Below are 25,545 nucleotides of genomic sequence, written 5' to 3'. Positions count from 1 at the left end.
GCAACATCCCCATTCAAAAAAATTCTTTTAAATTAACTATCAGTACAGTACTTTCTACCTCATCATATAGATGAACTGATTTTGAAAAATCAGAATCATCATTTTGTTTTAGCCTATACCTATTTTATTAAAAAATCAATAGTTTCATCAGTAATGAAACAATCATATGAACCATTGTATAGCAAATATAGCACGCTGTTATTATTTTTGTCTAGATCAGATGTCGATGTTGAGTGTTCTGAAAGAATCTCATTATTTTCATCAGAACTCCAAGAACTTGGTTAACTTGTTTTGCATTCATTAGCAATACCAGCATTATTATTACATTAATTTTTAATTCTTCAGAAATTTTGTTTTCACCTTTTTCATAATAAAAAAAAAAAAAAAAATCTAATTCCCTTATTTTTTAAAACATATCATCTTAATAAGCAACAACGCCAAACCAGTAAATTTGATTTTTATATGACTGACTGCTTTGAACTTTCTGGAAAGTTCAACAAGCTGAGAATTCTTATACACCTTATTTATCCGTGGAACTAGTTAAATCAAAATGCTTGCCATAGCAAAGAAAAACATATTTTAATGAAATACAATTAAGCATACTATATGTTGTTACAAATCCGGCGTAACCGAAACTGTTTGTCACTGCAAAGTTAAATTGGGAAAATTAATAAAATAAATGAACTGAGGATTTAGTCTCATGTATTTCAACTGCAGCTAAATGTACATTGCTCTTACAGGACATGATAATACAGTAAATATCTTACAATGAAAATTTTTGACATGCCTTTCCAGGAAAGAAAGAAAAAAACCTATATAGTTACCAAAAAGCTTGAATGACTACTTCCAAAAGATGTTCCTGCCTAAATTAAGATTTTTTAAAATGTTACTTTGTTTCCATTTTCATCATAGAAACCAGACCTGCTACAAAGTATTTTGTTTCCTCAAATATTTATTTTTAAACTACGTATACATTATTACAGTACCAATTCTGAGAAGTAACAGATATATATATCTACAACGCTGATATGGTTACTGGTAACAAAGTCTTTCAACCCAACCTTTTTTTTATTATTTTTTTGTTTTTTCTAATTTTTTTTCTAAACCACGAATACTTTTACCCCAAAAAGACAGAAAAAAATGGAAAGGAAAAAACATTGTTTACTAATTTACTTAATTTTTGAAAAGTCTGTTTACACATCTATGGAACTAGAATGGACTGTTATCAAAAATTCCATACCCATACAACCTATATACAGCGTATATTAAACAAAATATATGTATTGTATTTTTTTTTTTTTTTTTAATGAAGAAAAGAAAGAGTGCATATTTAACCTAATAAATACAACCAAGTATATGACATTACACATTTCCCTAAACTGTTCCTTGTTTTTTTAGTAACAAGTTTTCGTCACAACCGACATATTTAACTGCAGTTCAGTTTTTTGCAGAGATTCCTAATACCTATTATTTTTATCACATGCATTTTAGTGCTCACACTGTCCAGCAATTAAACGAACTTAATTTTCCAAACGTGAGCAATCAAACAAAATAGAAGATAGTACGTACATTTCCAAAATGATAAACAGTCATTATGTGATGAGATGGACTTGTCTTTTTTTTCATTGTTTCTTCATTTTCGCTCCCCCATTTCTTTATACAATTATTATTATTATTTATTTATTTATTTTTAATGTCCACAATAACAAACACCGTTATAATAAATAACTACACATGCGTTCATTCCATGCAGTCACACAAACACACACATACATTTCCTCAACACACAACATTGTACAAAAGTTAATACATAATTCTTTTTTTTTTTCTTTTTAAATTTAAAATATACACTGTAAAAAAATTAACATTTCATGGGTATGAAACAAATTATCCCCACTTGTCACCAGTAACACGTTGTTATTAATTTTATCTTATCAAGTTGATTTTGGAAGCCTCAAAAATTGTTCAAATGCCGCTTGCATTACATCATCCATTTCATCATCACCCAAAGACCAATTTTCATTCCACTCGGAGTCGCTGCAAGGAAATAAAACAGAATTAATTTATTTTATACTTTCTGCTTTAAAAAAAAAAAAAAAAAAAAAAAAAAAAAAAAAAAAAAAAAAGTTGGGAAGCCTGAAAGGAAGCTTACGAAATGGTTGACAAAAATGGGATAATTATTTAAGAAACTAAAGGTTAACATACTTTCGTGAATTGGGAACGAATTCACCCTGTTTCCTTTGACGATTGCAACACTACAAAAGAGGGATATCTAATCTCAAACAAAACGTTCATTATTTCATTAAAAGAAAAGAAAAAAAAAAGTAGAAAATATTTTCTTTTATGCGGAAGGAACAACATTCACTCCTTCATTACTAACCGATATCAACTCAAAGCAACGTAGATGAATTAAAACTCAGGAGAAAAGCCATATTTATTTATTTATTTTTTGAATGGAGTGGAAGGCTAAATTCACTCCTCACTCTTGATTGATTTCAACACCAAGCAGTGAATTACTGAAAAGGACCAAAGAAAATAGGTTAAATTCGAATAATTTCAGAAAAGTTAATGTGGAACATTCTGAAATCGGTGTGTGGGAGGGAGGGGACAGGGGACGTATTCACTCTTTCATTCTTGACAGATTTCAACTTCAAGTATGATGATGATTCGCAAGCTTTAAATGAAATAAACGTCATACTGACTCAGAATAATTTTGATAAAAGTTATCAGGAAAAAAAAGTATTTCCTTATCATACTACAAGGAAATTTCTGAGTTGGGAAGACTTATCCTTTTTATCTCTTTAACCTTATGATTTCAATCGCAATAAATCACTGACAAGCTCAAAAGAAAATATACATTATATTGTATAAAATTAAATAATTTTTACGTCAGTTACTTTTTTAAAAAAAAAAAAAAAAAAAAAATCACAGTATGGTGTGTTGCAAACCTGCAATATATTAAATAGGTTGGATTTTACTCTTTTATTCTTGATGGATTTCAACCCCAAACAAAAGCTTTATCTGCTAAGATTGAATGAGACACACACACAAATGCAGGTTAAGTAGAACTGTCGCTCGCTTCAATAATGTAGTTAAAAAAAAAAAAAAAAAGTCAGCTTAAATATGTAAGGTGATGAAATGAATTCTCATATTTGTTTTCCAGGATGTAAACACATACATGATTATGACTACCATTACATTGTATTAATTATATTTTTCTCTTGATATGTTGAAGGTTTCACACGGGTTATTACTACTGAGGTTCACGAACTATAGTAAAAAACATGGCGGCATGGAACAGCAGTACGTTGGTGGTCGAATTTCTTCAGCAGGAGGTGTCACCCCATTGACATGCATCGAAAAATAACTGCTGTTTACGGGGAAGACTGTATACACATCAGTACAGTAAGAGGTTGAGCTGTTAGTGCTCATATAGAATGCCCCTTGGTTGATAAACAATAAAGTGAAAGGTCACGCACTGCAATGAATAAACACTACACTGCAATCGTGTTGATGAACTGATTGGAGAGAACCGGCGCATCACATACGCAGAGTTTGCTATGAAATACAACACATTACAAGAGCAAGTGCGAAAGACAAACGCAGATCTGGGATACCCGAAAGTTTGTGCACGGTAGGTGTCGTGAAAGCAGATCCCTGACATGAAGCAGAGCAGAATGACAGCAAACACTTGTTTCAGCGCCATGCACGTGAAAGGGATTAGTTCTTGATCAAAACTGTCACAGGCAATGGAACTTCGGTATACTAGCTCAACCCTCAAAACAAGAGCACCTCCAAGGAGTACCGCCTGTACCAAAAATGTTAAATGGCTGTGGGATCAGTAGGGAATGTCATGCTGATCGTCATCTGGATTGTCCATGGATTGTCATTAGAATTCCTGTCTAAGGACTACCATTAATTCTGATTAGTATGGTAACATATTCACAAAACTGAAGGCACGGATTCAGTGAGTTCGTCCACAGATGGAGCCTCTCATTCAGCACTATGCTCGATCTTACACTAGTGCAATAACAACTGAGAAGATTCAGCCAGCACCTTGGTTTTACTATAATACTTCATCCTGAATGCAGTCAAGTTCTGGCTCCATCAGATATTCATCTTTTTCCAAAACTTAAGGAACACATGAAAGGAGTTCATTTTGATTTTGATGATGCAGTGGTCACGCTGTGATTCTATCATCAAGATAAAAAGTTTTATAATGACTGGATTAATGAAATTGGTCACACATTGGCAGACGTGTGTTGGCTGCCAGAGCGTTTAGATGGGAAAATACTTATTGTACTCTGTAGATTAAAATTCTAGTAATGTACATGCATCTGTCTTATACTGATCACTCCAACCATTTTCACATTATATATATATTTTTCAGAATGATCTCTAAGTTTCTGTACTAACCAGATTTTTCTTTCGTACGAAACACAACAAATATTATAAAAAATATCTGTGAAATTATTTTTGTCTTTAAAACACTTTCTTGTCATTATTTATCGAGATGTAATGCAAAAATTGGAGCAATATTAAGAGCTTTTTTTTTTTATTAAGATATCATGATAGTACTTTAAAACACATTATTGAGTGTGCGATTCTATCTGGAAAAACTAAAAACTGCATGACTTGAGAGAAAATAAACCCTTCTGAAAACCGAGCAGACGATCTATCAGCCATAACTATAAGCAGCAGATCAGTCTTCTGTATTGTACAGTTCACTTGTCCGACCTTGACTTCTCAACTTCTGTTGATTCTGTGTATTCTGTGAAGGCAATATATTGTTAGGTGGATATTTCGGGATATGCTAGGTGGATGTTTTAAAGTAAGAATGAGCATTTACTTTGATATTGTCACGTACGAAGTCTGATAGCCCTACGAAACAACTGTCGTGATCAGCACCAATTAATATCAACTGCAAAGTGAACACGAAAAGAAATAATTATTCTGGCTCATCGATATTAAAAAGGCATAAATACATCTTTTCTGTACAGAGTGTGGTAGAAGTTTACATATATAAGCACCTGCATTCGATCTTTGACGTACTACATTCAGTAACTACCATTATTCCAGATATATCATCATCATCATAGGTATTCTGCCTTTATTGGCAGGTCACTTGCCGCAGCTGAGAAGCTTCCATGCTCCACGGTCCTCCGCTAACTTCTTCGTCTTCGCGTATGATCTTTCTGTTTTTATATCATCCATTAATTGTAGTCTCCTTCGCCCCCTCCCTCTCTTTCCCGACACCATACCCTCTAGGACGTCCCTCATGATACAATTCAGATATAAATATATTCCAATTATTTAAAGCTAAACAGATTGCACAGTCTCTGGTCTTATGAGATCACAACTTTTTTTTCTTCCTTGAGACGTTCCATGCTCATAACCTTCACTGCAGATTTCTATCCTCACGTGATTCCACAAGTAAAAGTTCACAAACAATAGTCAGACAATCGCAATGGAAAATCCACGAAACTCTTCCAATCCACAATTCTGGTAGCGCACGTCAAGCGCAAGTTAAAAATGACAAATGGAATCCAAAGACAAGTATTGCATAAGCAAACCAAACTAGCATATCTTTTGTGCTTATTTTCTTTCAAGTTGCAGGCGACGGAATGTCTACCACTGACGTTTTCACATGTAAGAGTGCATCATGAAACCGTGTCTCCGAATATTATTATTGGAGGAAAGCTAACTATGGCAACATTGTAACCATTATACTATTTACGAAGATACCGGATTTGGTTCCTAACACAATTCAATTCAACATTTATTTCGCTTTCATATATTATGAATTGTATGAACAATGTTGAAAACTAATCCAGGCCTCCAATATAGAAATCAGTATAAGAATTGGTATCCTTCCTATTGTTTCTAATGATTAAAAATGATAATATTTAAAATAATGCTGAATGTTTAACATGTAAATTTAACCATGACTGCAGGATTGAAAAGAATAAAGTTTCATTTGAAAACAAAATATTGAAGAGGCAGCTCCTAAGAACATACTTCAAAAGCTTCACATTTTGTAGCATAAACAACAAAATCATTATTGAACGATGCTTTTCTTTCATTCATTCATATTGCTGGGTATTTTAATGTATATTTCAGATCGAGGTTTTGTATGGAATAATCAAAATATGAACTGGAATGCTTATGCGATCAATGCAGAATGAATTACGGTATGTCTTGCCGAGCACATGCATTACAACTACAATCACAAGGATAATAACTGGGGAGTATGTCCATACACTAATTCGTTTCCAAGTTATTGCACCCTATTTCTTTAATGTTATTCTTATGAAAAAAATCACACACCCCCCACAGTCCCTTAGTTTTCGAAAATACCATTTTTTGTAACTTTTCCTTTCATTGAGACTGAACACTATCTCAATGCTAGATTTGAAGTTTGTAGGTCATTAAGTAATTACTTCTTCTTTTTTTAATCAGGCATGCGAAAAAATGTGTTTTGCATTTATATTATTTGAAAAATCAGAATAAACTCACATTCCCCAATAGAAAAAAAGTAAGCCTTTTACCAACTTTTCATAACTATAACTAAAAATTTGTTACTATTCAAAAAATCGTAAGCATCATCTTCGAATACATGAATACATTTCAGGGAAACAATTATCTCTACCTTATTTAAAATGTTATATATTTTGACTCTTGAAAAAAAAAATGGACTTAACAAACAATTTGTCTACACTATTATAGCACAAAAATGAACGAAGAAGCAATATTGAAATACTTTGGATCATGTTCAAACCTATACTTATTGGCACATGTAAGTAGCACGTGGGCCACAGAGTACCAATGTCATCTTGATGAACGCATTTCCTACACTACTTCGATAGATCATATGCTGTTCAAAAGAATCAAGCTATTAAAATGAAAATTTGTCCTAATAATGAAACATTGACGTGTTTTGCCGAACAAAGGCATTTAGATTTATAAGCCCTTCTTTGGGCCAACTCTCGAAGTTCGTGTGTTTTTGAAGAAACACGGAAAAAAAGGAAAGTGTTCGATTTGAATAATACGGGACACTGTCCATTCACAATTCTACATGACATAATAAAGGAGTATTTACTCCTTAGATTTCCTGTAAGAACACATTCCTTTCGGAATTTTGGAGGCAGATAAAATAATAAAACTACTTTCGATTCATAGTAGATCAGTGTCACATCAAGTCAGTTATTATTGTGTCCGCTAGTGGCATTAATCTCGCAACATTCGGTATTGTCAATTGATACATTTTTGCGAAGAACTGTACAATTTCTAGGCAATTCCAAGTTTTAAATTTAAGAATGAGAACGCTGAACACAAATCCACAAATTACAGGATAATTCTGCGTCCCGAAGAATATTGTCTGGACACTGGGCCACAACTTCGTAATAAGGGATATTCCCGTACAATACAGAACATGTAGTATGAACCCTACTCAACTGTCATTATGAAGATTACAACCAATGACGTAAGTTATTATTATTATTATTATTATTATTATTATTATTATTATTATTATTATTATTAGATTTGATTCTTAATGTAATAAGCAACTAATATGTGCTTCTGATGCTCATGTCTTTCCAAATAGCCACCATACCCCTTACAAAAAGTAGGAAAGGAAAAAGAATAAACTAATACTTGAAAATTAACCCGAAAACTTAAAACCATTAATAAATAAACAACGATAAAAGGAAATAAAAATTCGTCACCATGTACCCAGTAATGCCATAAATTCTGTCCTGTCTGTCACCTATGAGTATACAACTATTCCACATAATTCTGCATATAGCAATAAATCTTATCCTGTTTACCAGTACTGATATTTTGCTTAACTGCAGATGAAACAGTTCAATAGCTTCGACAAATAAAATGGAGTGGCGATCGAAAGAAAAAGAGAATAACAATTACTGGCTTGTACGAAGCTGGCTACGATACACAAACGATATTCTGACTCCTGGAAAAGCTTGGATGTAACGAACGATTTGTTTACACGACTACTGCAAGACTCAGTGAGATTAACACAACCATCGTTACCCCAAGATCAGGCAGACCATGCAGTGTGCCAATTCCACAGGCTACAAAAGCTGCCAAGGCCACAATCCCTTGAAATCCTGTGCGATACCAATAGATCATGGCCAGGGAGATAAAATTATCCCCCAGAACCGTGACACGTCTTATTCATTATGATCTTGGAAGGTGTGCCTATCACTAGAAGTTTCTAACTCAAGTTTTCAGGCTCACAAAAAAGAAAGGAAGACAGACAGACACACAGACAGAGCGAGAGAGAGTGTGTGTTTGTATCAGCAATTTGTCAGATCATGTAGTGATACTTCTTAACAATATCCTCTTTAAAAATACACATTGGGTTTTTTAATAGGACTGCTCCTCCGTACAAGGCCAACACAATAGGCGAGCGGCTCGCGAACAGAGCCCCCAAGTTTACCAGCTGTGCGGATTGCCAGGCTGGAAGTAGACGCGTGACCTTACTATTTGCAAATTTCTATTAAGAATAAGGTAGACCTTTCTGAATAATGTTAGTCTTTTTCACGCTGTTGTACTTTGATGAGTACGCATGGTAAAGTTGATTTGTATAGCCTTATTATTTTTGTACTTATGTGATTGTAGGTGAGAGAGAGAGAGAGAGTTTACAGAATAGTAGGTAGTAAAAATAATACAGATCGAGATATAAGAAGAAATACTACTGTAGAGCACACAACAAAACCGAATGCAATACTAGTACACGACAACACAAGAAATAAGATGTGAACGAAATCATTAGCACAAATAAGAACTAGGACACAGTTAGTAAACCCAGTGCCAAATACGTAAGCAATCCTGAACTTCCCTGAAATCCAGCAGATATTACTGAAGGTCATTCAGCAATTGTAAACTAGTATACATAGCGGTTCCACAACACGAATCAAGATCATTCAAATTTCTCTGATATCTAGCTGATTGTGTATCAAGGCGGCCAAAAATAAAGCCCTGAAAGACGATGCAATGACCAATCATCAAATAGAAGAACATATGGTCCGACCAAAACTTTTCAGAGTTGAAAAGGCTATGTTTTTATTATTATCATGTTTATTATAGAATTTGAATGATTGAATGTAAAGCATATTAAGTTTCCTTACTATCATACACGCTAAGCAACTATACAGAGGTTGTTAAGCTACGATACTTACCCATAGTCTTCGTACTCCTCTGTATCTGTGGAACTCTCAACACTTTCCTGTAGAAAGCGACTTTCTTCAGGTGTGAGAATTTTACCGTCTGGGCCATAGAACACAGGGCCATTCTACAAATAAAACAGGCAAAAAATAATTAACCAGTGCTAAGAAACAAGAATAATAGTAATAGTAATAATATTGCATATAACGAATTTCTTACGTATGGTGCAACATGTGTACACTTATAAAACCATACATTATTACTTATTTACATGTAAAAATTCAATTGAACAGATTTAACTAGGAAAGAAGGGCTGTCTGCTAATGCAATTACTTTGTGTATACGTGTACATGGCAGGTCAACAACATACAGCAAATTATCTCTAAGGAATGTCAGTTTTATATACAGCAAATTATCTAACATGCTATGAAATTCACAGTGAAAATGCGAGTGGGCCAAGGATCGAATGCAGGGTCTCCGGCTGACAAGTATGATACTCAGTCTTTCCTAAATCAGTAAACACTCTCTCTCTTGAAGTTCGGTGTTCAACCATTTAGGCCACATAAACTGTACCACAACTGTTAATTATTACACTTTCACAGTCCAGTACTTACATTAAATACCACAGTGACTGCCACATTAGGGATGAAAACCAGAAGAGACAGAAAAAGAAATATTTGGAGACACTATGTCTTCTGAGAATAGAATAACAATTTAAAAAATAAAATGAAGTTACATTTTCAAAAACCAGCCGCAGGGTTTTGTCCAGGAAGCCATCCATCATATAACATATATATACCACGATATGGCAGAGTGAGTTACCTGCGAACTATGTGACTCCTGACTTATATACGCTTTACAAGGCCCCGGGCTCAAAACTAGCGTGAGGTATATTGACCGCTACGTAAATTGCATTTAACACGTACGACAGTTTAATTAATGGCACACATGATATATACACTACACTCCATATTTTGGAGGAGCAAATCTTCTATAGGTGCATACTTACTTACTTACACACACACACTTACTCACACTCTTACTTTCTATATATATATATATACTAGACAAACGAGTATATATATACTCGTTTGTCTAGTGGATAGCGCGCGCAACTAACCGCATTACGATGGTTCGGATTCCATCTTAAACTCTAGGTCCTCTTCTCATAGAGTTTGGATCGTTAAAGACCTCCAATTTCTGATGGGTCGTTAAAGATATATACAGTGTTGCGTTGTCCGTGTAGTATATGAGACCCTTACTGTTGACCCGTTCCAGGCGTTCCTTCTGAATTATTAAGTGCACTCGCACTAATTGCCGATAGTACAAGTCCGAGTCGATCGTTTTACCCGGCGGCAGCAGCTCGTGATGCACGATGCCCTTCCAATCCCACCAAGGGCGTCAATGTGAGCTTTGCTACAAACTGTGAAGTTTCTCTTCGCTTCGACAACTATCTTTTTTGTACCTTGTTGTCATAGGTTATCCATTTTTCATCACTTGTGATCAACCGCTTCAAAAATGGCTTGAGTTTGTTACGTTTCAGTAGAGATTCGCACACAAATTTGATCGAGTAAATATTTTTGGTTTAGATCACGTGACACTCAAACACTGAGCTTCTTTTCGAAGCCAGTTTTCTCTAAATGATTTAACACTGTTGGATGATGTATATTAGGGTCACTGGTGATGTCATGACTGCTTACACGCCAGTCTTGCTCGGTTTTTGCCTGGATATCATCCACTTTTGTTATAATTGGTCACCCACTGCGAGGAGCATCTTAGACATCGAAATTTTCAGAACGAAAGCGACTGAATCATCTTTAGGCTGTTGCCTTTGATAATGTATCATGCTTATAAACAACACAAATTTCTTCACGGGCCTGCGCCTTTACTGAAATAATATTATAAAATGTAGTGCAATTTTGAAGAAAATTCAGTTATCTTCACGGCGCAATATTTTTCGTCTGCTTATAAGAATTCGAATATTATTTGCAGATCTACTGTCATGACCCACATACGCTGAGATTTGGGACAATACCGCCATTTTGTGTGTAAAACGTTATTTTGTAGAATACCTGTATACCAAAAAAACGAGGGGAAATACCACACGGTGCAATAAGATTAACGAAATATGAAGAAATCGTAAGAACATTTTTCTTTAATTGATTTTGTTGTCATTTACTGGTAGCCTCTATACGTTTGTTACAAGTTTGTTTCTTGCACTTTATGAGATTTAAGAACAATTAATTCCAGTTTTCCTACTACCTACTTTTTTTTTTTTTTTTTTTTTTTTTTTTTAAGAGAACTCTTCTTTTCCTCACTTTTTGTGTTGCAAAACGAAATCAGAACAAGATTTGGATTGCCAAGGAATTTTTATTCTTGAATAACTTTTTAGTGAATATTTTTGAATAACTTTTTATTTAATGCTGTTGGCAGTGGTGGCCTTGGTGCAATTTATACAACAGTATTTGTGCTTAAGATACGGAAATACTCTTTAGTGGATTAGTACTTTTATGAAGATGGATTTGATCCCTCATCCAGCTGCTAATAAGAAGGTGTTCGAAATTATCAGTAGGAGAAAATTGATTCGCCAAGCACTTAACGGTGCACAATATTTGCAACCTTAACCTTGGGAAACTCCGATGCTCCTTTAGATGATATAAAGTGCTCTATTACACTAAAAATTCGACAAGTTGATTGTATCAGAAGAAACAACCTACTATTAAAGCATAAGCATAAACTCGTATTCTTTCTACTAATATATATATATATGAAGAGGCAAAATAAAGAAAGAAAAAAAAAAAAAAGAAATGAAATGAAATCTTTCAGCTTTACGACCCACGGCTAGGCCAACTGAGGCAGAGGCAAAATACAAATTTAAAGAGTGAAAGAGGAGGTGCAACATGTTTACAATTCTACTGTTCAAGCGAACAACTATGTAGAGACTACAAAATAAATAAATAAATAAATAAATAAATAAATAAATAAATAAAAATAAATAATAAAAAAATAAAATAAAATTACATTTCTCGAGTTTGTATACTATGATCATACAAAATGTACATGCATACTTACGTGATATGCAAACTACATGGATAATGTTTCAACACACCTGAAAATTCCTTTTTATTACAAGATTACGCCTAATATTTTCATGTTTTTCCCTAAATTCTTCAACAAGGTATTTTTTAAAAGGACTGGTTGCAGTTCACTAGCAAATAGGTTAAATATATGGAAAAACAACACAATACTCTAAATAATAAATTGAATATAAAGACACATATGTTCTCTTTTTGGGTAAATTTTCCTGTTTTCTGTACAATGAACCTATTTATCAGTAAACAGCAACCTATTTTTCTTTATATGGATAGGTGGATTAAAGTTTAGTGATCTTTTCAACAGTGAGACTATATGAGGCATTGGTCTACAGTTAAACAGAAATCCAACCGGCAATAGCTCCTAACCGGAACAGAATCCAGGTCTCCAGCGCCCGAGGCGCGTATGCTAACCATATACCAAGTAGGGAGCTCATATATATAAAAGAAGGAAGTAGCTAGAGAGAAAAATGAAATTAGACGTGATAAGGGAATTCCACGCGAGTTTAACAAAACTTTTAGCTTCATATACCGACACATATTTACACACAAAATTGTTCCCATGTGATTATATTGTTATCACCAACTAAACTTCTTGAGAAATTTTATATCTATTTATAATAAACTAGCCAGAGACAAATAATATTTAAACAGTAGAATATCTGTCATATATTTTTATTCTCTGTGTAACACTTTCCGAGACCGATCCTGCTTATACTAATAATATAGATAATAACTTACGACGTAAGGATTGATCTGAGGCTGTGTAGTGTTATTCCAAATCTGATTTTGTGGAGCAGTTGTTGTGGTATTTCTTCCCCAACCGTGTCGCCAAAGGTCAACCACATTAGCAAGCATCCGTTGTATACTAGAATCTTCGTTCAAATTTTGGACTGTGTTGGCCACTTGTTGCATCAATTGTTGTACTTCATTCTTCTTATCGTCTTCTAATGCAAAACCTGTCAGCTACAAATGAAATGAAATTAATTTATTATTAAAAAGATAGACGGTCATTAAAGAAACGTAAGGTTATTAGCAATCAATTTAAAAGCATATTATTAATGCATTTTATTGCTAATGGCTACAATGTAATTTTACGTCAAATTTTACGAACTTCATACCAACAACAATGTGCAGAAGCATCGGATTGAAGTCTTAAACATGAATACGAAAAAACTAAAGCTCATCATCTTTCGGAACTTCGATTTTCGATGCATAGTTCATCATACACACTAATATTTGATTTTGACTCTTAGGAAAAATAGCGGAAGACGCTGCTTCTCTATAAAATAATGAAGAGGAGGTGATTGCTCCCGCGGCTCTCGTTCCATTGAAATTGCGATGTGTAAAACAAAGGCTAATTAATACTTCAGCTTACAAAGCTATGCAAGTTAACAATGGAACATCATGCTCAAAAATTAAGAAATCACTGTTTAAATCAATTTTCACGCTCGTGAGTCGTGACGCCCCTTCATTTTTTTCAAGATGTTTTACAAGTAACTTTCTTGTGCAGTAGGGTCAGCAAAGGAGTGATTAGTTTTAAGATCAACTGTCACTGATAAATCCATACATAATAATGATGTATCACACATTATACAACACTGCACTCTCTAAACCTATTTTCGTGAAAAATTTCGAAAATTGTTGTCATTTTCTCCGAAGTTCCCCAATTATTTGAATAATAAAGAATATACGGTACTGCTTATCTTTATTTCGTAAATTTTATTTGTTAATGATTATAATTTTCGTTTATTAGTCTTGAACCTTCAACTGGTCAAGTTTTATATCTAGATTGAACCCAAACTTATTACCACTTATTAAACTTACTTTTACATATTACATCATTACTAGCACAATATGTACTAATAGATGCTACAGGATACATACCACATAAACGATAGACCTACCCTTGTATCCCATGACGAATTTCCTTTTATTCGTGAATAATATCGGTCCGCTTTACTTTTGGAAACTTTTGTTTTCATCGTAGAAAGTTTGTGTAGGGAAAATCTTACTGTTGGTTATCTTATTCTTAGAGGTCCTTTTATCAGAATAAAGAAAAATGTGACTATTCCTTTTAACGAATTTCTGTGGATTATGTTTCTTGCCTGTGTTTTAAAATATTACCATAGTGAGTTAATCACTGCAGGAGTGTACGAATGACTAAGAGGAACATGACCAGAGCAAAAGAACACGTTAAGTGTTAAACACACCTGGTCTGTCTAGGCATCTGCAAGAAACTGGACATTAAATAGTTCACATTATAGTACTTCACTTTTGCTCCACTAGCACGGATAGAAATGTATTTGAATCCTTTCTCATAAGGGCTCAAGATCCCCTATTCAATCTTGATAAAGATAATTTAGATCACAAATGGGATGACGTCACTACCAACTTCAGAAAAGAAAAACCTTATACTTGTATATTTTATTTTATCTATAATATTGTACAAAAAGTGTTACTAATTTTTCACAATGTTGTTTTGAATGTCTCACAGTAGGATTTATATGGCAATGAACAGTCATGTGTCTTCCTTGCGTTGCCCAAGTAACAACCCAAACAGAATATTATGGCGTTACTCGATGTCAGTACGATGAAGCAGAAATATCTAGTTAAGTGTGTACATACTAAATAATTTAATTTTAATTGTTATTTCTACTAAAAGTTCAGTTTGTAACGTAAAGCAAGGGCTTTACGTGTTTAAAAAAAAAAAAATCAGTGCAAAACTTATTGGTTTTTAAGAAACAACATTTACAGGAATTCATTAAAAGGAATGATCAAGTTTTTTCATCATTTCGATAGGAGGATTACAAGAAAACAATAGCGGTGATATTTCCCTATACAAATTTCCTACAATAAGAAGAAAAACATTTCAAAAATGAAGAATTGGGGGAGTAACAAATAATATACCAAAACTGTTTTATTTTGATGATCCTGCATTCCTGTAATTTTCCAGGGTAGCTTTCAACAATGATTATTTAAAAATCAAGTACTACAATCATAACTGATGCTGAGGAAGGTCACAGAACGAATCGATATTATTTATGAATGAAATGAAAATTCGTTCTGGATTACAGAGCTAGGTCTATAATTTATTTATTACATCATTTGTATATCTTCTACTTCTTGAGCAACAACGTATGCATCAAAACTATTTCAATTTGCTGTGCGCTTAATGTAAACTTAAACTTCTAAGGAAATGTATGTAATACGCTCTAAACAATAAAGTCACCGCCATCTTGTTTAACATTAGCTTCTAATGTTGCCATACCACGATTTGTATGGATTCTTCTGTACATATTACAACTAAATTATTTCAATGGAAATTTCGGTGCCAAATTACATCTAAAGAAAATTTTACCAATGTTTTGTAGCCCAGTTTATTTTTATACAATCCCGTTGAATATCTAAATTGTCTAATTTTAATTTTGGACCTTTCTGATGCAGTAAGATTCGTGTTCAGATCTTTCTACCATGCATGATATCTTATGTACGACCTTTACGCCTTTAATAGAGGCTTACAGTCACTTAGATCTTTAGATAAATTTGATAAGCTGGATTATTATCTTTGGCGTCCCTGATATGTTCATGCAGCAAGTTTGTGTTGTCTACATTTAAAAACTAACCAGTTGAAGGTTGAAGAATAATCAACTGGAGTGATAGTCAAGGATAAATAAAATTTATGCAATATAAGGTAAGCAGTACCATCTTCAATACAGAATTTGCATAAAATTGAGAACTTTATTTTACTTCATTGAACTTACCTTCAACACTTGACAAGCGCATTTCAAATTATCTGAATTTGAATGGCTTAGGAGGAGTTGGATAAGCTCGATAAGGGCATTGCCCAGTACCTCTAATCGTTCTCCAGACCCTTTCACTGGTTCCAATTGAAGGTATAATTCAGCTTGGAAAAGAACGAATCCATGAAATCGTTGGGGAGTGGACAGGATGAGTTCTTCTCGTCGTCTGTGCTCGTCATTGCACCTACGAGAAAAAATGTAACATATAATACTAGGTCTACTGAGACAATGATCCTATACCGATATGCATTTGGTCATTTAATTCTCGGAGCGGTCGCATAAATTGTCAGGTAATGATTTGCTTATTGTTAGGTATTATTTGCTTAGAATCCCGTTAAGTAATCAAATGAGTGTGTACATCACGAACTGATAATCATTTGTTACACTCAGAGCAAAAATTCGAAACGAATTCACATTCACAAAAGACGTGTTATCTGCAGGATTGCCAACTGTCCGGTATTTTACTAACAGATACGCACTCCAAAAGTAAACACCCTTATAGATTTATTTTATGACAAACGACTTAATGATATATTAGGTTTATTCAGGGTTCAAATCAAGCTTTTTTACGAAAAGGGGGAAGCTTCTCCAATGTATTTTTTCTTTTTTCACTGATGTGAAACATACTGACGAGTGGTGGGGATTCCCCTCATCCTCCCACACCGTTGATTCGAAACCCTGCATTTATTGACGAAATATTTGCTTATAAAATATGAACAAAATCGCTAGAGTCATACTTGAGGAAACTGTGGACATAAAACTCACTTCCAGGAGTAAATTATCCCTTGTGGGTTTTTTCATAAAAAATTATTTGCCCCATATTGTATTAATGAAATATAAATAAAATCACATGAATATTTTTTTTTTTTTGCAAATTGTAAAAAAAAAAAAAAAAAAATCCGAGCAAACTACAACCCTGTAGATTTTTTCAGGACAAATGAGCTATACCATATTATAAGTTATTAAAGAAAAAACTGAATCAGTAACCAATGAAATTTATGAAATATGAACAAACTCTTCAGAATCATTTATGACGAAATCGTACATAAAGAATTCAATCTCACGAGTAAATTACCCCATGTGATTTTTTTTTTTTTTTTAAACGGAAATGACCTGCATCTGTGAAAAGACTTTAAAAGTTGCTCACCGACAGTATCGGAAGTGTCACTGTTCGTCTCAGCGACCCCGAATATTATGGATTTGACACTAATATCGGTCATTTTCGATCACTTTTTATATATCTCCCCCTTTTCCCTTCCACAAGCTGCGGGACTGAATTCGGATTTAAACGGCATCGAAAGTGCACTGTTCATTTCAGCGATCCCGAAATACGGATTGACACTAATATTGGTCATTTTCGATCATTTTTAAATATCTTTCCCCCTCCACTACGTTGCACCGTCAAAGTGAAATGATAAAAACCATCCTAGGTCCGAACTTCATCTATGTTGAAAATTTGATCGAGATTGATCGCGTGGTTCAAGAGGAACGAAGTCTCACACATAGTGACTTTCATTTTTATATATATAATTTTACAAGACTGTATAAATACCAAGTAAAGAAATTAAATTAAATTAAAAAATAAATGAAGTGATAGATCGTTCTCTAAACAGGATTATAGCATTAATACACAGAACTTACCTGTGCAAGAGAAGTGTTCTGAAATTTGTTCCATCAACTTGTATTCCTTGGTATGATAGGTAGCTACACAATCTTGCCCCATTATATCGGAAGTTTGATTCTACAACGGACTGGAAAAAGCAATTTAGCATAAGTCAATTTACACAAAAATTAATACAATATATATTCAAGGAGGTATCACATACAAACTAATACTTTTTTTTTTTCTTTCTTCCGATAAAGTGTGCAGAAGAAATACTTTAAAAAGACAAGTATTAATACAATACTTATTTTGCCTTTTTAGTTACTAATGAGTAGGTGTGTACCTACTTTAGCTGGAAATCGCTCAAAAACTCCAGATCAAATTCAACTGAAACCTATACGAATGCCAGAATGGTTGTTATATCTACGTTTTGGCTCAAGGGAACTGACCACTAACATAAAAGGTGGATCAAAGTGTGTGAAAATACTATTACTACACGAAACATTTTTATATTATTACTTCTATCTTTTCAATGATTGAACATAAAGACACGAATTTTTTTTTTTTTTTTTTTTTTTTTTTTCGTAAGTGGAGAATTCTTGCTTGAGAAAATAAAACTGTCATAAATGGATAGAATTTCTTACTTTAGTATACTGTTCAACAAATTATTATTCAATATTTACTGTTCAACAAATTATTATTCAATCATTTCAATATACACTGGTATCTTCTTCAGTAATCAGGGTTTGAAAAAACCCGGGTATTTTTGAAAAAACCCAACCCACCTGGGCCCATGTGGGTTTTTTCGGGTATTTTCGGGTTTTATTGGGTTTTTTCGGGTTTAATTGGGTTTTTTCGAAATATTTCAATCTCTTTGGGGTAAAAATGTTAAAATATGATTTACATTTTATGAGTATCATTGTCACAACTTGCAACAACTTTCTATTCACTGCTGTTTTGAAAAAATTGCCGCCATTTTGAAATTTTATATTGGATCTCCGAAAAAATCTATACAGCAACTTTAGAAGGTCTTGTGCTTCTACCCTCAAAATATCAACCTAAGAAGTCCGAAAATTGCACCTTGTAGCATGCATACCCGCTATTTTGAAAAATGGCCGCCATTTTGAAATTTTATGCCGCCAAAATATATACAGCTAATTTAGTCTCTCGTGCTTCTACTTTGAAAATTTCAACTTGAAAGACCTAAAATTGCGCTTTGTAGCGTGGATATCAGCAGCGGCGCAAATTTATCTTCAACATTGGGGGGACGGGTAAGACGGTATATATATATATATATATATGCGATGTACAAAATATTTATGAAGGAGAAAAACAATGCTGGGGAGGATTACCCATGTCGGTCCCGGCGTCCTCCACAGGGGACATAAAATATGACGACATTATTATTGCTTTATAACTTTAAAATCCGACTGGCAACATTGAAAACTGTTTACAAGGGATGATCCAAATATGATCATTCCCTGTAAACAGTTTTCAGTGTTGCCAGTCTGATTTTAAAGTTGTAAAGTAATAATAATATCGTCATATTTTATGTCCCCTCTGTGGGACTCAGGGACAACATGGGTAGGGGAGCAGAGTTGTCTTCAACATTGGGAGGCGGTCAGATTTGAGGCTTATTCTGGGAGGTATCAATTTCATCTCACTTTCCTTTGTGACAGTTGGACACAAATCATCACATTTCTTCCTAAAAGACACATTTCCAATCGGATTATTGAGGGGGGACAGTTCCAAGATTGTAAGAGATATGTCCCCATCATCCCCCCGGGATTTTTGCCAGTGGATAACAGCTATTTTTTTTTTTTTTTTTTTTTAAAGCGCGCCATTTTGTAATTTTACGTTGGTATGATGCCAAAATCTAAACAGAAAATTTATAGTGCCTCTGGTTTGTATCCTGAAAATTTAAAAGACCGAAAGTTGAACACTGTGTGGTAAAGGCAGACAAACGAACAAATGTAGATCGAATCAGTGTTCGCCAAATATGAATACCAAATAGCTATATTAATTTAAAACAAAGACATAGTTCATCAAAAAGTCTTAAATATTTTTCAACGTAAAATAAATGGTCTTATTGTTGAAGTTCACTTTCGATGCTTTGTGCATTCAATTACGGGAATTACCCGAGCACTTGTTGCAAGACCGTTCTTTTCCGAAAATTAATTTAAAACAATTAACAAAGATAGGCCTATAATTCATATTTTATAAAGTAAATGTTTCAAAATGTCTAAAATGAAATGAAACATCCACCAGCGTAAAATAAATAGTTTTATTGTTGAAGTATTCACTTTCGATGCTTTGTGGGTTCAATTGCGGGAATTTCGCGAACACTTTTTCCACGACGAGTTTTCCCTGAAAATGCAGCTTGCTTTACTATACATCGAAACTTCCATTAATACTGAAGTTTGAATGCAGCACTTAAAATAGTAAGCGATACGTAGTCTTCGGAGCTCCGAGCATTAAGCTTCTTAATTTTGACAAGAATTTTTACGTTATTGCTAGTGTTGATTCTACAGAATGCTTATTTGAAGGCTAGCAACAAATCACTGAACTTAACTCTTGTTGTTGGAAAACAAAATTTTACTGAATACTTTTGTTACCATCAAAGGTAAGAAACAATACTAATAGTTTTACTAATGTATTTACATATTTACTGTTAGTACCGGCACCTATGACCTTAAACCCGTCAACGTATGAGGGATAACATACTATTCATGGAAAGTATTTTCTAAAATATACAATCGTTTACTTTACTTCAAATAGGCTATAAGCATAATCCACACATTAATTTGTTCTACAATTATCTCAAACTAAGGTGAGAGTTTTATTTATTTATTCATTCATTCAGTGCATTTGGAGCTTTATAAAGGTCTTATGTTGAATATTGTTGTCTATCTTAACATGAAAGCATATAATTCGCCCAAAGAAAGTTTAAAATGTGATAAAAATAACTTTCAATGTGATCACCTTAGTTGTACCAATAATACACTAACAAAAAAGTCAAAAACCCAGGTGGGTTTTAAGATGGGTTTTTTCAGGTGGGTCCAACCCGAAAAAACCCGGTGGGTTTTTTCGGGCTGGGCCCACTTGGGCAAACCCTGTCAGTAATCCACAACCTACTTATACACCAAATTTATTCAAAGAATCTTCCATATGTTGGACTATTCTAGAGTGATCAATGGGACCTAAATCATGGGAAACAATTTACACAGAAATTCCACAAAAACTCGAGGTAGAGAAACTCTGCATTAAAGTTACTTTTTTCATGAAAAATCGCCTGCAACTTATGTCTCCTAATCCAGATTAATTGTAAAGTGGCACTTTAATATTAACAAGTACTTTTTAGAAGATTATTATGAGGACCAAAAGTTCACTTTACTAACAGAAATCCATTAATCGAAAGCTCTTCTTCTAAATCATTATCTACAGTTTCTCCGGAATTTCTGTGTAAATTTGTTTTCGATGACTTACGTCTCATTAACTCCCCTAGAATAGTCCAGCATGTAGAATATGCTTTTAATGAGTTTGGTGTGTAACTAGGTTATGGATTACTGAAGGAAACATCAGAGTATGTTGAAATGATTAATTAAACCGAATATTAAATATAAGAAATTCTATTCATTAAAAAAAAATATCGGTACTTACTTACAAAACGCGTCTCGTATGTTTATCTCTTTCTTTCACTTGCCTTTACTTTTATATTTCCTTTGGGTGAGAGCCGAAGTAGTCCGAAGCACAGTACAAATTATATTAAAATTCGAATGGTGAGTACTTTCTTCTTTTTATATTATATGATTCATCTCAGCAGTTGATCAGTAAACATAAGATTACGGTATTTGATACAGTCTGCAGCAAAAAAAACCTGCACCATGATTTATTGGGCAAGTTTATTGTGAAACTATGCCTAACAGCCCAAGGAATCAACATAACGTCTAAGTGGCACGAATCACGCCAGGAGAAATCTCGGCGTCCTCCCCTGCACACTTATTTTGAAGCAAAAGACTTCGTAGTTCCACAATAAACTTACATGCTCATGTTGCAGGTTTTTTGCTGCGGACTGCACATGGAAGCTTTATACAAAATGTAAACATATCCATTTGCACATATCTGGGAAATTTCACTCCAAAGGAAATGAAGAGTGACAGGATATTTACTTATTATCACAAGTGATGGGGATATTTAATTAGCATTACATGTTTCTTCTAAAATATTGGTATGAAGAAATGAAATCTGAGGTTTGAGATCAACTGCATGAAACACAGATCTTTTATTTTTTGAATTAATCGCTAAGTTCAATTATATTTTCGTCACGGTATATGAGAAGTTTTTAGTAAACAGAATACGGAGATTTCTTTTACTTGCATGGCTCAAAGGGATGGGAAGACGCAAGAGAATTTACACTTATTGCGTTAAACATTCTCCCACGGCGAATCGAATCAAAGGTGTTGTGCTGCACAGAGACGCCCCCTAGCAACCGGACTATACAAAAGAAGGTATATTAGAATATGGAATTTTTCTATACGAGAATCTTACAATATACAGAATACAGATTTCTCGTTTCATGATCTGAAGGGACGGGAGAGGAGGGGAAAAGTTTAACCACTACAAGCTTTTTCTGAGTCATGCTATCACATAATTAGAATGTAACATTTATTTACACAAATTTTAGAATGGGTGAATGAGGGAATGCGTAAATTTAATTACTATTATATATTTTTTCTCAACGGCTAGACAATCGCGGTATATGGGGTTTCTAATACACATGATACGAGAATTTGACTCCCAAAGGACTTATTTTGGAAATTCCATCCACGAGGACTAGGAACAAAAAAGTTGGGGTAATTAAAATTTTATTATATTTCTTCTGAACCAATGAATATAAAGCTATCAAATTTGGTGTAGGTGAACTCGTCATAAACAGCATTTGCATATTTCATTCACTTATTTGAATTTAGGAAAAATCTACCAGAACGAGAAGGGAGCAAATTCAATATGGAATTGTTGGATTAAACCGAGAATTTAACGGGGAAGGCCCTTGAATTTGAACGCACGTTACATAATTTTCCGATAGAGGAGTCAGAGGTCTGTATATGTTTCAAATGTCTTTCTTTAATATTTTCTTCCGGAAAGATACAGCATCAAATCTGGTGCGAGAAGTCCCTGGTTTGATCCAAGCTCATTCGGGTTTGTGATAGACAATACTGTTTCCGTGGGACTTCTCGTCATTTTCACGTTTCCTTCCTCAATTTCATCCCAACAATTCTTCTATAATCATTTATATTTTATCAATCATCCGTCTCCTTTAACCTAAAGAGCATACCCGCGGAACGTTGAACTAAATACAGGGTTATTATAAATGATGGACCCATTTTTAAAGATGTGTATTTATTAAAGTACAAATCCAAAATGAACAATCTTTATACAAATGGAAAGTGGAAGTTTCCAAGTTCTTTTGCAATACATTAATATGTTGCAATGTTCAATATGTCCACCGTCTGCTGCACGGCAAACATCTATGCGGTAGCTGAACTCGTCCCACACACGAGCAAGTTACTGTTACTGAGTACACGGCAGCTGCGATACGGTTTCGCAAATTGTCCCGAGTTATTGGTAGAGGTGGGACGTAAACAGCTTCCTTAAACATAAGCCCATAAGAAGTAGTCACATGGGGTGAGATCAGGAGATATCGGTGGCCAGAAGTGTAGAGCCAGGGAGTGTGATTTCTCCTAAGACCTATCCAGCGCTGAGGAAGGGATGCATTCAGAAATCTCATACAGGAAGGTGCCAATGGAGCGGAGCTCCGTTCTATTGGAAAATGAAGTCCTTTGAATCTTCCATAACTTGAGGGAAAAGCCATTGTTTCAACATGTCCAGGTACATTGTTCCAGTTACAGTTCTTTCCGCAAAGAAAAATGGTCCATGAACCTTTGTACGGGATACGGCACAGAACACGTTTATCTTTGGTGAGTCTCTTTCAAACTCTACCGCCCGCTTCGGGAACCATCACTGCCCACCGAAACTTTCAACCTTCCTCTTTCCATTGGTATAAAGATTGTTCATTTTGATTTGTACTTTAATTACTACGAATTTTTAAAAATCGGTCCATCATTTATAATAACCCTGTATTTATTTTTATTTTCCTTTCAATATTTTGCGTTACGGGGAAAAGAACAGTCACTTCAGTTACTTGTATTATAAAATTAAAAAAAAAAAAAAACTGTTGGTTTCTCCATCTGTCCGCTTTTCATTTAAATACGACTGTCAATAGTACGAAAACTATTAGGATACTTCAGGGTTCTTACTGATCTGGAGAAATCTATTCCCCTGATCTTTGGTGGGAAATTCCCTGACTCGTGACAGGTGTAGGATGATGTTGACATATAAATAAGGAGTAAATAACGGTGAATATTTATATCTGAGAACATTTATTCTATAGAGACAAATAATAATCAATTGCTCATACGTACATCCACTTACCACGCATAAAAATCTGAGCAACATTCCATACTATTATCATTCATGGTTGGCTAAGCTGAAACTGGTGTACAATTAATGTTAGAAAAATTAAATTTTATAAAATTTCCCTGATTTTCAGTCTTTTCCCCGAGTTTCCCTGGAGTTTTCCCTAATCAGTAGGAACAATGTACTTGAAATTTTCTGGGTCGCGGTGGCTCAGTGGTACACCGTTCACTTCTGGTGTGTGGGACCCTTGGTTTGATCGCAGTTCGCGCCAAGTGAACTTCGTGGTGGACGAACACCATATGTGTGAGTTTTCTTGGGGTATCCCGTTTCCTCCCACTTTCTTCATTCCACCATTTTATTCATTTCTCATCATCACCATCTCCTTTAGCCTAGCCGGCATAACTGTGGGACGTAAAACAAACATTTAATTTCATTTTGAAATCTTTTGTAGAAGTTTTTGAGCTGATAAGTTTAACGTCCCTCCCAGCAGCGAGGCTACACGAGACGGAACCTACTAATTAAAGCGGAATCCGAGCCACGAGCTCCCGCCGGAATCGAACCCGGGTCTCCCACGCCAAAGGCGCGTATGCTAACCGCTTAGCCACGAAGGAGCTCATCTTTTGAACAACTTCAAGAGTGTTGTTTCCTCCATTTTCAACTGTTTTTAACTACAAAGCGTAGCAAAATTGTTTAACTCAAGAACTGAGAACATTTTAATTGCTTCAACCCAAATTCAATACAATTGGGGCATATTATGTCCCAACTATATTTACTTTTTAGGATTTACATAAAGTAAAGTATTGCAAAAACCATGCAACAAATGGCATTCAAATTCTTGAAAACACAATGTACAAGTGGTGCTAGAAATATGTCTGTAAAAAAATAAATTTTGAAACAATAAAAATGATTACCATGAAACACTCTTTCGGCACAACATGATTCAAAATAATTTCACAATAATCACTTGAACTAGAATATTAATATCAGAAATCGTTAAGTTTAAAAGTGCGTGCACTTTTTATTTTATTTATTTATTTATTTCAGAAAAGTAAAAGTGCTTCATTACAACACTAAATAAAAATTCTCACACGTTCAAGCATTCAAAAGCATAAAGCTTACGAATGGTTTCGAGTCACTTCTCACCTCTTCCTCAGAAGATCTGAAGAAAACGTGGTGATTTATGAATAACGAAAATTCCTTGGTATGAACGTACTTACCCATAAATTTGGAAAAGAATGAAACCTACTACTATCGAACTACAAAGTTACTCCATCATATTCATTCTACAGAATGACCAATTAGAGAATTTAATACAGGTCTTTTTACGTGGTAACAAGTTTTCTTTAGATGCGCTGACGAGGAGGTGAGAAGTGGCTCAAAA

The 25,545-nt window shown here is 34.2% G+C and overlaps 1 protein-coding gene across 4 annotated transcripts in view; it reads right to left on the bottom strand.

The window, feature by feature from the left end:
* Positions 1 to 685: 685 nt before the first annotated feature.
* Paip1 (Poly(A) binding protein interacting protein 1) overlaps positions 686 to 25,545 on the bottom strand; it is a 44,864-nt gene continuing 20,004 nt past the window's right edge. For all 4 annotated transcript variants that reach the window (XM_081742972.1, XM_081742971.1, XM_081742968.1 and 1 more), the window contains 5 exons: positions 17,726 to 17,835; positions 16,046 to 16,268; positions 13,023 to 13,247; positions 9,204 to 9,316; positions 686 to 2,037 (listed from right to left, as the gene is read on the bottom strand). In XM_081742972.1, the coding sequence (XP_081599098.1) occupies positions 1,935 to 2,037; positions 9,204 to 9,316; positions 13,023 to 13,247; positions 16,046 to 16,268; positions 17,726 to 17,835 (774 nt within the window). In that variant the 3' untranslated portion in view covers positions 686 to 1,934. The remainder of the gene's footprint in view (positions 2,038 to 9,203; positions 9,317 to 13,022; positions 13,248 to 16,045; positions 16,269 to 17,725; positions 17,836 to 25,545) is intronic.

Source organism: Thermobia domestica, chromosome 16 (assembly GCF_964235325.1).
Source record: "Thermobia domestica chromosome 16, izTheDome1.hap1.1, whole genome shotgun sequence".
Classification (NCBI taxonomy): Eukaryota; Metazoa; Arthropoda; class Insecta; order Zygentoma; family Lepismatidae; genus Thermobia; species Thermobia domestica.
The sequence above is the reverse complement of the archived record's forward strand: the minus strand, read 5'-3'. Positions and strand labels throughout refer to the sequence as shown.